This window comes from Hemitrygon akajei, chromosome 10, assembly GCF_048418815.1.
Source record: "Hemitrygon akajei chromosome 10, sHemAka1.3, whole genome shotgun sequence".
Classification (NCBI taxonomy): Eukaryota; Metazoa; Chordata; class Chondrichthyes; order Myliobatiformes; family Dasyatidae; genus Hemitrygon; species Hemitrygon akajei.
The window spans coordinates 66,745,144-66,763,676 of NC_133133.1; the positions used below are offsets into that span (position 1 = coordinate 66,745,144).

The window sequence follows — 18,533 nt, forward strand, 5'->3', positions numbered from 1 at the left end:
AGGGAGGTGTACATAGAGTGGGGAAGGATAACTTACAAGGGAGAGAGGATTATAGAGCTAGTATGACACTGAAGGAATGCATTTTTGGGGATAGAACATGGAGGGCCAAAAGAGCTGAGCAGGAGGCTGGGTATCGGGATGCAAAGAAGCACCTGTATTCAAGGCTGTCTGAGTATGTGCTCATTGATGGGCACCTAAATGTGCGTCCATGCAGATATTCAAAGAAACTGCTTTCATTGTTGAGGAAGAGTGTTCCAAAAACACAATACCCTCTGATAATGAGTCTTATTTGTTGTAAATGGTCATTGGCTTATTTGTAAGTAGGTTGGAGGCCTTGCCTTGTTGGGTATTGCAGGGGTTGATACTTGGGTCATATTAATTCATGTGAATGATTATAGCTAAAATCTTAAAAAGCTATGTATTATGATGTTTGCTGAAGATAAAAAGCAAAGGTGGAATGTGAGTTGTGAGGATGCAAAGAGACTTCATGTGTGAGCCCTTCAGCAGGACTTCTATGGATAAAATCTCACTAGCTTTACACGCTGCTTTGGAGCATGGAAATAACTGTAAAACATACATCAGGCTACTGTTTGTGATTGCAGCTTGGCATTAAGCAAAATTTCCTCAGCACTAATAACCAAAATCTGAGCCTGTGTGTGTTTATCAAGAAAGCTCAAAATACATTTATTTGCAAAGAATGTATACTATATGTAATCTTGAGATTCATCAATTAACAGTCAACAGGCAGCCACAAAACAAAGAAACCCACCAGAACCCCTTAAGAAAGACAGTCAAACACCCAGTGTGTAAACAATAAGAAGTAAGCAAATACATTTCGGAACTAAAGTTGAGAAAGGGAGCGTGTTCACAAGAGCACCACAAGCATGCATGCTTAGCCCCTGCTCTGCTCTCTACAGTCATCACTGTACAAATCACAGCTCAGACATGGTCTATAAATTTGTCAAAGGCTTCTTAGCAGAAACTTGGATGTGTCACAATAATCGTGAATGTAAGGTTAGAAAGTCCGGATTACAGATCGTGGAATTCAGGAACGGGGAAGAGGAGAGAATAAATACCAGTCCTTATTGAGGGAGTTAGTAGTGTTCCTGAGTGAGAGCATCTCGGAGGGTGAGCTGTTTCCTGTGTGAGAATATCTGAGAATCTATCCTGGGCCAAACACGTCGATGCAGTCATGATGAGGCCATGCCAGCAGCTCTACTTTATTAGGAGTTTGAGCATGCCCTCATCTCGTTACTATAATTAGGAAGGAGGTACAGGAGCCTGAAAAACCACACTGAATTATTTAGATACAACTTCTTCCCCTCCCATCAGACTTCTAAATGGTCCATGAACCAATGAATGCTACCTTGTAATTTCTGTTTCTTTTTAGAGCTTTTTATTTCTTTTTGGAATTTATAGTTATTTTGTCCTTGCACTGTTCTGCCATAAAGCAAATTTCACCTCGTACATCAATGATAATAATATGCAGATGGAGTATAATGTTGAAAAATGTGAGAATATCCACCCTGGAAAATGAAATAGAGATGTTTTTAAATAGCAATAAATTGTGAAATGTTGATACTCAGTCATTGAGCATGAAGGAAATGGTGTGTTTTGCCCTTATTCCAGTAAGATTTGAGAGCAGTAATAAAAGTGTCTTACAACAGTTATAAAGGGCTTTTTTATGAGATTGTTGTATATCTGGAGAATTGAGTACAAATTTCGTCTTTTACCCAAAACAATATTCTATAAGAGGGTGCTGTGGACATGACCAGACTGGTTCCTGGGATGGTCTTTAGAGAAATGTGTGGGCTAAGTGTAGGTCCTCTCTTGTTTTGAAGTTTACAAAATTCAAGGTGCCTAAGAAATGCATATGTTTTTGATACAGATGTGGTTGATGTAGCAACTAAGTCTATCTTCTATTGGCTTTATAAGTTCAAGCATAGCGAATGAGAAGTCTGCTCAGATTTCTTCCTGTGAGTTTCATGGCAAGTTCTACCCCATAGAATACAACCAGGTGTTTTCTTTTTGGGCATTTTGCATTGATTCATTTGAGCTTCATTTGTGTTTTATTCACCCAGATATAACTTGGCTTTCACTGTCTTTTGCAGTTTGTTATAGCTTTTCCAGTGCTTTGTGTCCCTGGCTTTGTGTTGTCTAAACTTAACTACGTTGCTTTGTGGACCAGAATTCCAAATAATTTGTATGTACAAATTTGTATGTTTGTATTATATTTGTATGGGTAAAAAACAGGATCTCACTCTCAACCTTGGAGTACTGTCTCAGCATTCTCGCATCTTAGTCAAGGGACTCCTGGGAGCGTGTATTATGACTAACTTGAGTTTTAGAACATAGAATATTACAGTACTGTACAGGCCATTTGGCCTATGATGTTGTACTGACAAGTTCTGTCATCTCAAAAGTACTTGATTAGGGTAAGGTGTAGACACTATCTACACGGACTTCAGTTTTGCATTTGATGACATCACTCATGGTAGATTGATTTAGAAAATAAGGATGCATGGAATCTAGGGCAAATTGAAAGTTTGGATTCAGAACTGCCTTGCTATACAAGAAAATGTGGTGTTGGAAGGCTGTTATTCTGGCTGGAAGGCTTTTCTGGCTGGTGGACCATCACCAGTGATATTCTGTAAGGAGTTGTCCTGGGATCTCTGTGATGTACTGTATATTCATGATTTGGATGAAAGCGTAGATGGGTAGGTTAGCAAATTTGTGGATGACACCGGATTCAGTGGTGTTGTAGACATTGTAAAGGGCTATCAAAGAATACAACAGGATGTAGATTAATTATAGATATGAGTAGAGAAGTGGCTATTGAGCTGTTGCATTATAGGAGGTCAAATGAAAGGAGAAAATGTCCAGTTAATGGTGAACCCCCTTAATAGCATTGAAGTACAGAGGGTTCTTAGAGTTTAAGTTTATTCAACCTACACATGTGTACAGGTAGTCCCTGAGTTACGAACATCTGACTTACGAAGAACTCATACTTACAAACCGAGGAAGGAGAACGCTGTCTGTCATTTTAAGTTGGATCGCGATGCCTTCCACCATTTTAAGTCATTGCTGTTGACACTGTGTTGAGTGTGTAACTTTGTATTTGGTTTAAATTTTTCTTAGCAAGATTCACCCTGACACCCCCCCCCCCTCCCACCTTTCCGGTCGGCTGGTGGTGCAGTGAGATCAGCGCTGGGCCCGAGAATGGAGGTTCCTGAGTTCGATCCAGTGACAGACCACTCTTGAGCACGCCGGGTTGATGTCGAGCTCGCAACTCGACCTCGTTTTAAAAAAAACACTGCCACCTCCAGTTTAAATTCCCACGTGGAATATCGAAGAGGATCAAATACCCAAACCCAGCACAGAACCACTTGTCCCATTTAACCTGTCTCAGTGCGGTGGACTAGGACCTGGGGAAATACAGTGCAGTGGTCCTTGGGACCCAGCAGAGGTCGGGACCTGCTGCCTGCAGTGTTTCTGTTCCGTTGACGGGAAGCGATCACAATTGAAAATAAAGTGGAAATAATAAAGCGTTTGGAAAGAGGTGAAACGGCATCGGTCATTGGAAAAGCGTTAGGCTACAGTCGGTCAATGATCGGAACAATTTTAAAGGATAAAGTGAGAATAATGGAGCATGTGAAAGGCCCTGCCCCGATGAAAGCTACAATTATTACTAAGCAATGCAGTGGTTTAATTATTGGAATGTATGTTAAGAAAATGCATAGAAAGGTAAAATATATACTGTATGCTAAGACAAACGTTTGACTAACTGACGCTAAATAATACCCGATGCACTTATTCCGACTTATGTACAAATCCGACTTAAAAGACGGACTCAGGAACGGAACTCGTTCGTAACCCGGGGACTGCCTGTACTGCAAAACGAAACAATGTTCTTGACCAATGTGTACAGCACAATACATTTTAGTCACACAATGCATAAAGTAATAGTACCACAAATAACTTAACAAATAATAAGATGCATTTACAACACAAGTCAAAAAGTAAACAGTGTACGCTACTTGCACTTCATACATGATGAGACTTGGGTGGGAGCAGGGAGTTCAGTAGCATCACAGCCCGTGGAAAGATGCTGTTTCCCATCCCAACTGTACCTCTGGCCTGATGGTAGTGGATCAAAGAGACTGCTAGATGGATGTGAGAGATTGCTAACGATGTTAAGGGCCCTGCATGTGCAACACTCCTGTTAAATTATTTGGATGGGTGGAAGAGACCATAGTTCATTGAGAGTAGTGATGGAAGTGGATAAGTTGGTAAAGAAGGTGCATGGAATGCTTGACTTTATTGGTAGGGGTTTTGGAAGTCAATATTAATCAGGCCAACTTGAGTATTGAATGCCTGTTATAGGAAGGATGTGGAGATTGTGGAAAAGGTGCAAGAGAAATTTAGCAGGGTGTTGCCTGGATTAGAAAATGACAAGTTGGACAAACTGAATTCATGATGAGGAAACATAGCCTCCTTTTCTTTTTTTGGGGGGTGGGGTTGCTGTTGATGTATGAGGCCTTCTGTGACATATGTTTTGCCCTGTTTATAAAATACACAAAATAATCTTCAGCAATAGGCAAAACAATGACTTGCTGCCTGAGGAAAAAGAATGTTTCTGACATTGAGAAGAAAATATTAATTTTAATAAGTTATGAAGAAATCATGAAATTTAAAACAAAACTGAGAACTTTAAAGGACTCAAAAATAAATTCAGCTAGTAAAGTGCAAACATACAAAGTTCAAACTAAGTTTATTATTTAAGTGTTCTGTCACCATATACTGTGCTACCAAGAGATTGATTTTCTTGCAGGCATTCACAGTAGATACAATAGAATCAATGAAAAGTTGGACACAAACTGTGGTTTACAGTTAATTTGGACCCATCAGGGCTAGTACATTTAAGTTCAATTAAGTAATTGCCTTGGCTGAAGTTTCATTGAGATGGTTAAAAAACATACAAAAAGACAAACTACAGTTTAACTAACAAATTATGTATTTAAATAAAATACAAAATAAGTTAGAACACTAGCAGAGCTACTACAGTACTATAAAACTGTATTAGTTCCTATTAGTTATTGATGGAGGAATTCAGCCTGTGTATGCTGACATGTTCTTTGGAGTGACTGTATATGAACATATTCAGCATAGACAGCTAGTGCAGATAATGGACTATCTTCAAACAGTGCTTTCAGTTGTTCTGAGTTATCTTACAATTTTTTACTCGCCAGCTATCAGTGAGAAAATTCAATGCATGTTGAACAGAAACACGCAAGTGAGGTGATTTAAAAGCAGCAAGGTGTACTGTCTAATGGCCACACAAGTGCTTGCAAGTAATGCTAATTAGAAACTGTTCAACAACACTGTCTGGTCCCAATTAAATGGCATAGTGTCCAAATAAATGAAGGGAATCCCAGCTATTTTCTCGATTTGTTTTTTAAGAGTTGTCCCAAATAAGTAGCTGCCCTGATTAACCAATGGCCCAATTAACCAGAATGGTTTGTCAGTACAGTGCAATGTGTAAAAGACAAATTGCCAATACAAAAAACAAATAACATTACATAAATAATAGAACATGAGTAGTAGACTATTGAAAATGAGTCCATAAGTTGTGGAATCTGTTCAGTGTTGAGGTGAGTTATCCATGCTGGTTCAGGAGTCTGATGGTTGAAGCATAATAACTGTTCCTGAACTTGTGGCCTCCCGGTAGCAGCAGTGAGTAAAGAGCATCGTCTAGACAGTGAGGTTCTGCGATTGATGCTGCTTTTTTGTGGCAGCACTCCTTGTAGATGTGGCTCAAAAGAGATTTCCCAGGGAACTACATCTAGCTGCAGCTCCTTGAAGACCATGTTAGAAATCAGGAGCAGCAGCTGGATGACCTCTGGCTTATACTGGGGAGTGAGGAGATCATCGATCAGAGTTACAGGGAAGTAGTCACCCCAGAGTTGCAGGAAGCGAGTAGCTGGGTTGACTGTCAGGAGAAACAGAAATGTGAATAGGCAGTTAGCTCAGAGCACCCCTGTAGCCATTCCCTTCAATAAATATACTGTTTTGGATACTGTTGATGGCTTGACCTCCTAAGGGAATGCCGTTGGCACCAGGTTACTAGCACTGAGGATGGGTCTGTGGTGCAGAAGGGGAAGAGGGGAGTGGTTGTGAAAAGGGACTCAATAGTCAGAGGAACAGTCAGGAGGTTCTGTGGATGTGCACAGGACGCCCGGATGGTATGTTACCTCCCAAGTGCCAGGGTCAGGGATGTCTCGGATCACGTCCACAGCATTTTGGAGGGGGAAGGAGAGCAGTCAGATGTCTCAGTACATAAGGAAAAGCAAAGAGATCTTGAAGAGAGAATTGAGAGAGGTCGGTAGAAAGCTGAGAAGCAGGACCTCCAGGGTAGTCATTTCTGGATTGCTATCAGTGCCCTGTGCTAGTGAGGGCAGAAACAGGATGATTTGGCAGATAAATACATGGCTGAGAAGCTAGTGCAGGGGGCAGGGCTTCAGGATCTTGGATCATTGGGATCTGGGATCATTCTGGGGGAGGTATGACCTGTACAAAAGTGACTGGTTGCACTTGAACCTGAGGGGGACCAATATTTTCGCAGGCAGGTTTGTTAGAAAGGTTGGGGAGGGTTTAAACTAATTTGGCAGGGGTTGGGAACTGGAGTGAAGGGACTCAGGATAGGACTGATGGTTTTATATAAAAAAAAGAGCAAAGATTGTGTAGAGTCAGGCTGTCAGGAAGGGCTAGTAGATGATAGGGCAAAATTGGAGCCAGCAGGGTAAGTATCAGTGCATTAAGGATGCAGAATCAAAAAGTGTAGCAAATACTGTATCCAAAAGTGTTATATCTCACTGCACGTAGTACAAGAAATGAGGTGAATGATCTTGTTGCACTATTACAGGTTGTCAGATATGCAGAGTAATTGTGGCTGAAGAATGGTTGGTTGTTGTTAAGACCTATATGTCCAAGGTTACATGTTGTATTGGAGGGATAGGAAGGTAGGGCAGAGGGTGGCGTAGCTCTGCCGGTGAAGAATCGCATGAAATCAGTAGAAAGATATGACATAGAATCAGAAGATTTTGAATCCTTGTGGGTTGAGTTAAGAAACTGTAAGATAAAAGGACCCTGATGGCAGTTACATATAGGCCTCCCAACAGTAGATACAGTGTGGACCACATATTACAATAGGAAATAATTCCTTTCAAGAAGGAACTAGATAGGTATCTTATGGATAGGGGAATCAAGGGATATGGAGACAAGGCAGGAACCGGGTATTGATAGTAGTTGATCAGCCATGATCTCAGAATGGTGGTGCAGGCTCGAAGGGCTGAATGGTCTACTTCTGCACCTATTGTCTATTGAAATAGAAAAGGTGTGTCACAAGGGCAGTGTTATGATAGTAATGGGAGATTTTACCATTTAACAGAGTAATCAATTATGTATTTAAATGAAATACAGAATAAATAGAACACTGCCATACTACTATACTATAAAACTGTATTAGTTCTTAGAGGTAGTCCCCGAGTTACGGACAACTCGTACTTATGAACCGAGGAAGGAGAAAACCGTCCACCATCTTAAGTTGGATCGCGACGCTGTCCGCCATTTTAAGTCGTTGCTGTCGACACTGTGTTGAGTGTTTAACTTTGTATTTGGCTTAAATTTTTCTTAGTAGGATTCACCCTGACCCCGCGCCTCCTCCCCCCCCCCCGTTTCGGTCGGCTGATGGCGCAGTGAGATCAGTGCCGGGCTCGAGTTTGATCCAGTGACAGACCACTGCCATGCTGGGTTGATGTCGAGCTCGAAACTCGACCTCGTAAAAAAAAACACTGCCACCTCCAGTTTAAATTCCCACACGGAATATTGTGGAGGATCAAATACAGTACCCAAACCCAGCACAGCCCCCATTTGTTCCATTTAGCCTGTCTCAGTGCGGTGGTCCTTAGGACCCAGTGGACCTCAGGAGCTGGCGCAGCCTGGGACCCACTGCCCGCAGTCTTTCTGTTCCATTGACGGGAAGCGATCGCGATTGAAAATAAAGTGGAAATAATAAAGTGTTTGTAAAAAGGTGAAATGCCATCGGTCATTGGAAAATCGTTAGGCTACAGTCGGTCAACGATCGGAATAATTTTAAAGGATAACCGATAAAGTGAGAATAATGGAACACATGAAAGGCCCTGCCCCGATGAAAGATACTATTATTACTAAGCAATGTAGTGGTTTAATTATTGGAATACATATGTTTCTTAAGTGTTTTAGATACATAGAAAGGTAAAATATATACTATATACTAAGACAAACGTTTGACTAACTGATGCTAAGTAATACCCGATGTACTTGTTATGACTTACGTGCAAATCTGACTTAAAGACGGTCTCAGGAATGGAACTCATACGTAACCCGGGGACTGTCTGTAATAGTAATTGGCGGAAGAATTCATCTGTAGTAATCTTTTGATTGAAATGTAAATGAAGAAAATCAGCGCTGTCACAGAGTGTCGATAATGGACTGCCTTCATTGTGTTTCTGAGGATTGCTTTTTCCAAATTTTTATTAGAACATTCAAAATGATTGTCTATACTTCCAAAATCTCCGTAGTTCCTAAATTGTTGAAGTAGTGAAATCAGTTTGTTATCTCCAAGCCTGAATGCTTGAAACTGCAATGTGCAGGAACAGTTCTGCATTGTCTTTCTGCTTATTTCTCACCAGTGTTCAGTGACAAAAACCACTTTTTTTTTAACATGGGCACATGCTACTGGTGTTGATTAAAAATTGTTCACTCTAATCGCGATGTGGTGTCCAATGGCCGCAGAAGTGCACATCTGACGCTAGTTACAAACTTGGGCAATAATCTTCTGCCTCACTTAGCGGCATAGTGACCCAAATAAATAAAGGGAATTCTGGCTATTCCCTCAATTTGTTTTTGTTCTTTAAGAGTTGTCCCAAATAAGTGGCTGCAGCGATTAACTGATGGATCAATTAACTGGAGGGGACTGTATGTACAATTATCTAATGCAGTCCATTATAGCTGTTCCCTTCAGTGAAACTATTTCATGCAGTTCCCTTTTTAATTTACTGAACTGATTGTGTAACCCTCTCACTGGGCTTGTATGCCAACTTTGCTAACAGCCATGTGACTCAGCAGTGCGAAGGCCAGTTTTCACAAACAACGTACGTCTGGGGTCGGTATGATCTGGGCTTCAACCAAACAGGAAAGTTGGGATGTTCCAATTAAGTAACATAGATTGTAGTGTATGTTGTGTAAATACTCCCCATACACCATTAACAGTAGCCCAGAAATGACAGATTGTACACCAGCAAAATATTATAGAGGTCATATATTTAACAAACTTTCAGCTTTAACAAACAGCTACAGTAAAAGGAAAAAAAAGGCCCATTATGGTTAAACTAGTCCAATGTTCATGTAAATGTTGGAGCTCATCTGGAGTAGTCAGGGGTGTACTATTTTATTCATGCACTGGACCCATGGTTTGTGTGAAAGCTTCCCTCAAAATCCATCTTGAACGAACTGGCTCTCTCTCAGGAGTATTGGCCCTTCCTCCTTCGAGTCATTCATTTGCGTAAAACACTTTTTGGAATTCTCCTTCCAACAACATTTTGCGGCATCTCCCTTGTGCCACAGCTCCCACCAAAAAGACCTCAAATCAGATTACTGTTCTTCAGAAAACTCTTCCCCAAAGCGCTCTCACATCCCAGAATCCTGATTGGCTGACGATAATTCCTAAGTTGACCAACATGGCTCCTTATCTTCAGCCAAAGGTAAAACACACTTTCCAGCAGTGTGCACTGCTTGTACAGAAAACTGCTAAAATAGATAACCTCACAGCATAGCAGTAGAATTCTTAACCAGGGCATTACAATTGCAGTACATGTCCTCCCCAAGAAACAAACACCCAATTTTTGTTCAGTTCATATATATTGAATGTTTGGCATGGATTTGTGGACATGTCACAAGGCTGCATGTATCTTCTGCCATGAAGGAACTTGGTTCATAGCAGCATCACTTGCAGAGAAGTCTGAATGGTCGAGTTAAATGCCCTTGTTTAACTGCAAGTTGCCTTCGGTTGGCCTATATTTTTATCTAATTATACTGCGGAGTGTCTTCATGTCCAGCATGCAAACTATTCAGGTTGCAAACAGTTGTCGGGAGTGAAACCCTGTTATAGACTGAGGAGCACCAGACTCGTAGCTTATGGATATGTATGAGGACTTTAGATGGGATAATTACATTTGCCAGTGTTCTGCCATCCTAAGTTTGATTCATTTATATTGTTTCCTTTGGTCAGATTGATTTGATACTATAGCAGATAAAATTCCTGGGCTTGCATCCAGAGACTACACTACTGACTTGGAAGTGTGAATTTGAATTCCAGCAATAGGGAATTTAAGTATAAATAATTAAATAAAACACCTGTATCCAAAAGATGTGCTGCTTTGGTAATTACTATTAAATTATCTTTCAGTGAAGGTTTGTGGCAAAAGAGCCAAAGGGAAGTTGATAGGCCTGTGAGCAGGGTGTTAAATTAATGCGGGTAGAGGAATAGAACTGATGGGATTGTTTTGCTGGGAATGAGCAAATTGCTGATGGACTACTTTGCCTCTTTTTGTGTCAAAATGGTTAAATTAGGAATGAGAAGTAGAGTAGTCATAAAAACACGATTCACCCTGTTTGGATTTCTTATTGCTGTTCACAGTTCAGGAATCAATTTTTTCCCCTCTTTGCTATCCCATTTATCTCATTCTATTTGACTTGTTGCTAGGTAGATTACCATAGATTTCGCACTACGGAGCACACCTGATTAAAAGCCGCTGGCTCTAATTTTAGAAAGAAAATCAATTTTGTACTTGTACAGGCCGCACCGGATTTTAGGCCGCAGGTGTCCCACGTTGTAATATGAGATATTTACACAGAAAGATATTACACGTGAGGATTTTTTAACTTTTAATTAAATCCATATGGTAACAAACAAATACATATTGCAAATGCTTTTTTTCGAACCGTGCCTGTAATACGGCTACTTTTAAATATACATACGTATCGGTAACACACACATTACGTTGCATATACATTCCAATATCTCCTAGCGACTGGTAAAAATATATATACTGCAGCCTACCAGGAAAAGTTATTGATCGCCTTTAACTTAAAAGCAGCGTTTTGGCTCTGCCGCTTCGCCGCTCCCCCCCCCCCACCTTCCCGTTTATCGCAAACCGGTATTTCCCACAAGACGCGGCGAAACCGGATGTGATGTCTAGCATTCCGGGCTGTAGTACAGAAAACATACTAACAAAAGAATTACTAAGCGAAAATATTATAAACTAAATAACTGCCATAAAGGCAGCACAATGCTTTTCTTCGAGTGTTTTCCATGTTGATGAGGGTGAGTACAAATGACTGATTTACAATAATTTAATTGTGAAAGTGCGCTTGATTTATCGTACAATTTCATTGGACCTCTGTGAACTACTCATCAATTTTATTGGTCTACTGTTACGAGGCAAAATGTTTTTGGCGGCATGAAAAAAAACCATGCATTAGCCGCACCGTAGTAAAGGCCGCAGTGTTCAAAGCTGATCAAAATGTGGGAAAAAAGTAGCGGCTTAAAATCCGGAATCTACGGTAATTGCTGTAAACAAACTATTTCCCTTTCTTAGCCAAGGCAACCATTTTTTTGTATCCTTTTGTCGCTCTTTATTTCCAATCTGTTGGGGACATTTCCATTGCTCTCCCTGTTCCCTTTGTAGCTTAGTGTTTGATTTCTAACTTTACTCAATTCTGATAGATCAACAACATGAAAGTCAAACTCTTCCAATTGTCTCCACATATGCCAGCCTGACTAGCCAAATGTTTCTTTTTTTGCTTTTTAATGCCTGTTTACAAATATCTGTATTGGGAGATGATCATCTGGCTTTCTCATGTCAAGTAACATCAGATTAACTTCAGTGTGTTTGTTGTTCAACTATTTTTTGAAATGACATAGGTGGCTAAGGGCAAAAGGCAGAAAAATTGTTAATTTTGCTAGTGAATCATTCACTCAGTGAACATATGGGCGGGGGAAAATGTTTTGAGGTGTTTCCAAACTTAACTAGTGAGAAATTGCTGCAAATGTGCACTCCCAAGCTGGACTGAGCAAATTGATGTCGGAGTGTATCTGCAAGTAAAAAGATTTGTAACTTTTTCTTCAGAGTTTAAATTTTAAAGAAAGTTTTAGACAATTATGTGGTGTTATGTCACAGATAAGAATTGATGACACTTATCTACCAAATCGAGGCCAATCATTCTTCAAATACAGACTTATCAAAGATATGCAATACCAATGACACAGTACGGTAGACATTTAGATTGTGTGTGTGTACCCCTACTTGTTATTTTTTGGGGGGGCTTATATGGAGAATATTTTTTCCTTCCCACCATGGATGAAAAAGAATTAAGGTAGAAAGGAAAATTCTAATTTATTATGAATGCACTTGCATCTAAGTTAATTGGTTAAATTTATGTTTGAGTCACTTATTTTGGGGAAATGAGCTTGTGAAATCAAGGAGATTGTATTTTTGATATTTTGTTAACCATTTAAATCTAATGACCATGGGCCAGGCTTTTTTGGAACCTAATGAATGCAGTTTTCGAATGAAAGTGAAAATGCCTGATCTGGCAAAAGTGCCCATTATCTGAAATGCTTGGGGCTAGAAGTGTTTTTGATTTTTGATTTTTTTTGGACCTTGGAAGATATATGAGGTAGCGTGGGATTGCCATTATTTCTGACTGAATTTATTGTCCCAGTAAGCTGTCTTTGTCTTGCAATTCTTCATCACACATGTACTTGACAGTAAAAATTATTACATGTCTTTAAAATGATATAATGTGTGCAGACTAATAAAAGCAGCACAGCAGCTTTGCATGAATACCTGAATCAAATGTTGAACAAACAGCAGGCTTTTAGTCTCCACCTACGGTGCCATCTTGTGGATAAAAGTTTGCAGTCCACTTCTTTTAGGTTTTTTGTCAGGTATAAGAACAATCAACTTTGTAGACATGGCCTGGTGTTAGATTTTTGTGATAAGCAGATGCTTTAAAAAAATTAATGCCTTTCCTTTTAAATTTCTGCAACCAGCCTGCTGAATATTTACAAATTACCTTCAATTTTCAGTTGGCTGTGATAGATCTTTGCTTGTTTAATGATCAGCACATCGTTAAGTGGCATATATTCACTCCACTAACAATACATGATCAAGAGCTTCTTTTTGCTTTATGCCGTGTTTTTCTATTTTTAATTAATTTCTGCCCATTACATATATGTAAGGTTACTTTTCAGAGCTGTCTGTGGTGCATTGAGACCTGCACATTGTCTGGGAACCTCCCAGCGTCTTGTGGAATTTTCCATTTGCGACAGCATGTCAGCACTTAAAAAAAGATTTTGGTGGTTTTTGGATTTTGGAATTTCAGATTATTTCAACCTGTACCATTCATGCGCTTTGTGTGTCTGAAGGAAAAGAAGTGCTTTCCATTGTGCTGCTTTTCTTTGGTCTTCCAGCATATCCATTTTCCAGAGACATTTTTCATCTTTTCTAAAGTTCTACCAATCATTATCCACAGCCACCTTTAGATTGCTGGAATATTTTCCAACTTGAAAGTTTAAAGCTATGCCTTGGTTGTGGCTGATTTACTCACTGTCGAATGAGATAAGTATAGTGATGTTGAAGATGAGAATATTGATCAAGTAAAAATTGTTAGACTTGGTGTTTGCTTCAGCTTGTATTTGGTATAGTTAATTCACTTGGATGAAGTGACTACTGCTAATGTAATGCATAATTTTCAAGGTGAAATTTATATTTAGTTATGTTTTTGAGAATAATGTTGGCTTCTGTCAGGGTGCTTTGAGAATGAACATTGTATTTAACTTGTTCTCTTAACAGGAAGACATGAATCTCAATGAGGATCGTAAAGTTCCACTCAGAGGGAAAGATCTGACAACAAAAAGAGAAATGGTTGTTCAGTACATATCTGCAACTGCCAAATCGGTAAGACCTTCTTAAAACTAAATTTGTCACTTTTTGGACAACATAATAGTGGCAGTTTGCAGTTAAATGTTAGCTTAATTGATCTGCTTGCTTTTGATGAACTGCAATCCATGGTTGCTGCCTGAATCTGTCCTCTTTCATGCTTAAGCCTGCTTGCCTGATCATGTAGTTTTAGAAATGTCTTCTACCATGAATAAATGGATGATGAGGATTTGGTGTCCATCACTCAACATAATCTGAAATGTGATACTTTTACTCCTACCAATAAGTTGTACCTCTAGCACCTTCTGCCTTGGCGATAATACAAGTGATTTTTGAATCTTGGGTGGTGTGCTTTATGCTTCCAGTTATCCATCCAGTCCAGTTGCACTTCTCACATGCAAAATGTAATTTCAGTTGATGAATTTAATGGTTATTTTTGTTAAAATCAGGCAATTACACCCTGAAGTGAGTTACTGTGAAATTATTGAGCGAAGTGGATCTGAATTTTACCCAAGAATTATTCCTGTTTTTTTGAAAATGTTTATCTTACAACCCAGTAAGTGTTTACTGTTGTGACACTCTAGTGGCATGAATTGCACAACACAAGATTCATACAGCATAATAATTGATTAAGCACCACCCAAAACAAAATTGAGGTATATTCAAATGGTATTTGCATTAAACATCTTAATGATTTTTGTTTTGAAAGAAGCTGAGCGTAGTATCAGATTTCCTAATATGCAAGTGGGACATGATTGTGGTGCCACTGGTGGAACTGCTGCCTCACAGCTTCATCTACCCAGTTTTTAGCTGGCTTGTGGAATTTTTATGTTCCTCACAGCCATGTGGTTTTCTTTTGAATTTTAGGCTTTCCTCCCATATCCTATATGTGTGTGAATTGCCAGACTTATTAGGCACTGTAGGGATATGGTGAGTGGTATCATATTGAGAAGTTAATGGTGATGTGGGGAAAATGAAATGAGTGTAGATTTAATATATATATGGACACTTGATGTATCAGTAAGTTGATGGGCCTGTTTCTGTGGTGTATTACTTTAAATGTGGAATGTTGCTGAAGTAAAATAAATCATAACAGTTGTTTTTGGTATCCAAGAATAGAAATATATTGCAAGGGATAACCAAAGTTGCTGCAAGTGTGAACACTCACATTGAGCATGAGGTGTATTCTGATATTTTTCCGTTTTTCATTTTAATTCAATTGGTAAGCAAATGCTTTGGGAGCATTTCAGTTGTTCCTTGGTTTGTAATTTTCCAAGCAACCAAAACATGTGCTGGGGGTGGGATACTGATAGTTATTTTAATAACTAGAAAGAATAATACCCATCCACCTTATACATAAGTGCATGTTTCAATTACTACAATGAGAAACACTTTCATTCTTTTTTATATATAAATAACTAGCTAAGTGTTTACTAACTTTTTAAAGCAACTCTTCAAATTGAGATTTTTAAAAATATTAAAACATGCTCAACTTCCCACAGGCGCAGCTAACCCATGCAACAAAACTAAGTGGTGTGCGATCTGGAGGCAATAATCCAGAATTTTTGAATACTATTTGCTCAGAAAAAAGTAGTTTCAGTTCATAATTAATTTTGTATTTTCATATTGATTTGGATCTGCTTTGCTCCAGCTGATTTAAAGTACTTCATTACTACATGCACCTTTGCTTTACTAAAATGGCAGAATTAATGCTGCTGTCTATATTGCTGTAAAGAGTTCCTAACCTATGCCTATGGTAAATATTTTTAATCAATCCTCATTACTGCATAAAGGATAGGAATATCAGTTTGTTGTCACACTGTTTCTCAGGTTTACCTATTTGTCATTGTCAGTATACTTTTGAAATCCTTTGTTCTGGCAAAGACAATTAGATTCATGCTTTCAATGGGTTTGTGACCTATGCATATTGCTGTTGATGGACCATATATTTGTTGAAATGGGTAGATGCATTTATATGGAATCATATAAGCTGTTTGTGCATTTACATTCATATTCAATAAAATCATGATAGCTCAATGCCAATATTGCAATTTTGATATCCTTTTAAAAAAACAAATTGTTTTGAGTTAAAAAATCATAGAGAAAACAGTGTTCATTAGAAAGAAGCAATGTAGAATTGTTCTTCAGTTACAATTTTAAATAAGAAAGCATGGTTTTTACATTCAAGTTAAAAATATTACTTGATTTTCCTTCAGCCGAGAGGATCTAACCAGTTAAATACTATTGAAAGATTCCATTAAATTTCACTAGTGTAGGATTGCAGGGAGAATGTACAAACTTCACTCAGATAGCTTCAGAGCTCTGATCACTTGGATTTCTTCCCACATCCCAAAGGTGTGCTAATTGGTAGTTAAATTGACCACTCTATTACCCATATTTGGGAGAGTGACAGAAAAGTGATGTTGATGGATGTGGATACTGAACGAAGTGGCCACATCAGTATGGTTGGTTTTGTTATTAGAATATAGATTTCTATTCAGTTGTTAAGTGAAACCTATCACAAATTTGCAATAGCCTCAAAGGTCTATAATAAATGAGCACCTGCCCTCCCCTCACCCTTTCTCGCTTATAGTTTTTGATTGTATGTTGAATGTTGCTTTTATTGAAGCAGGCTGATATTGGGATTTTTTTTATAAGCTGTCTCAGATGGGTTCAAATTCCTAAACCTACTTTTGGAAACATTATGCTAGCATCTTTCTCCATTGGTCAGATTTTGCTTTCTTTGCTTGCTTTCTTGATGTTTTGTGATTTTATTATCCTAAGTTATCTGTGCTGCTTTTGCTGTAATGCATTAATAAAATGTCAAAAAAGCATGATTGGAAAGGAATCTGTCTGGTTTAGGGTTAATCTTACCATTTTAATACCAGGCAGGCATACACTGCAACTTGTATAGGTTGAGGTAAATTGAATTTAAAATTCAATTTCATTTTTGTGAGTGATTTGTGTTTCAGGGAACTAACTGTATAATGTTATTGTCCAATAAAGAAATATGAATTAACCTTGTAAAAAGCACAGATAGCTCAGAGATCTTTATGCAAATGTCTGAATATATAATTTGAAAAATGCAATTTCAGGGAATACATGGTATCTGTTAAACAGCAACGTACTGTAGTGTATTGATGCATTTTGACATAGGTAAAATATATCTGAATAGTCATATTAATTATAGCAATTAACACAGTTTGGCAGTTTTTTTGTAAAATGTTACCAAGGTGTCAGCTGAGCTCAACATTGATTTTTTTTTCAAACTTTGGAAGTAGAGCGATTAATAGTATAATAATATTCATTCATTTTGTGAAATTCAACACTTCATTTTGTATTATAAATGCACACTTTTTAAATTCTGACATTAATGTATTAGGAAAATGAGTTACCCCTCTGGCTGTTCCTTCTCAACTAGGGCTTGGCTAATGTGGAATAATGTGATCACTAATGCAATAGCTGTACCCACCTTGCACTGTGTGTGAAATTATTTGTAGCCATCCATGTCAATATAATTGACTGATATTCTTGCCCTATACCAGTTAATTTTGCAATTAAAAAGTAGTAAAAATATTTCTCAGTTTGTCCCAAAGAGGATGAAATAGAATTTCAAATATTACAGAATCAGATTTATTATCAGTGAAAATGAAGTGAAATATATTATTTTGAGGCAACAGTACGGAGCAAAGATTTGAAAACTCATACATTACAAAAATAAATAGTGCAAAACAAAAGAGAGATGGTGTTCATAAGTTCATGGACTGTTTGGAAATCTGGTGGTGGAGGGGAAGAAGCTGTTCCAAAATAGTTGAGTGTGGGTCTTCAGGCTCCTGTATCTCCTCCCCAATGGTGGAAATAAAAGGGCGTTCCTCTGGTGATGGTTCTTAATGATGGATGACATCTTGAAGAACAGCCTCTTGAAGATGTCCTTGATGGTAAGGAGTGTTGTGCTTGTGATCAAGCTGGAAGAGTCTGATCTTTTACAGCCTACTGTGATCCTGTGCATTGAAGGCTCCATACCAGACTGTAATACAACCAGTAAGAACACTCTGGTGGTGGCATCCGTCGGTCTCGAGAGACCATGGATCTGCGCCTGGAGGGCGCAGGCCTGGGCAGGGTTGTATGGGAGACCGGCAGTTGCCCAAGCTGCAGGCCTTCCCCTCTCCATGCCACCGATGTTGTCCAAGGGAAGGGCACTCGGACCCATGCAGCTTGGCACCGGTGTTGTCGCAGAGCAATGTGTTGTTAAGTGCCTTGATCAAGGACACAAACACGCTGCCTCAGCTGAGGCTCGAACCAGTGTTACTTCAGGTTACTAGTCTGATGCCTTGCCCACTAGGCCACGCAACACCCTATCTCTACAATTAAGCAGTTCTTTGTCTTAACCTGTTAGCTGTTTGGCCTAATTGTAAGCCTGTAGTGAAGAACTCAACTTGGCTTTCATGATCCATAAACTTTGTTACAACTCAAAATTCAAATTACGTTGAT

General features: G+C 38.9%; 1 protein-coding gene across 4 annotated transcripts in view; it reads left to right on the forward strand.

Moving 5' to 3' along the window:
• diaph2 (diaphanous-related formin 2) overlaps positions 1 to 18,533 on the forward strand; it is a 601,287-nt gene that overhangs the window by 66,173 nt on the left and 516,581 nt on the right. For all 4 annotated transcript variants that reach the window (XM_073058409.1, XM_073058412.1, XM_073058410.1 and 1 more), the window contains one exon: positions 13,956 to 14,060. In XM_073058409.1, coding sequence (XP_072914510.1) covers positions 13,956 to 14,060 — 105 coding nt within the window. The remainder of the gene's footprint in view (positions 1 to 13,955; positions 14,061 to 18,533) is intronic.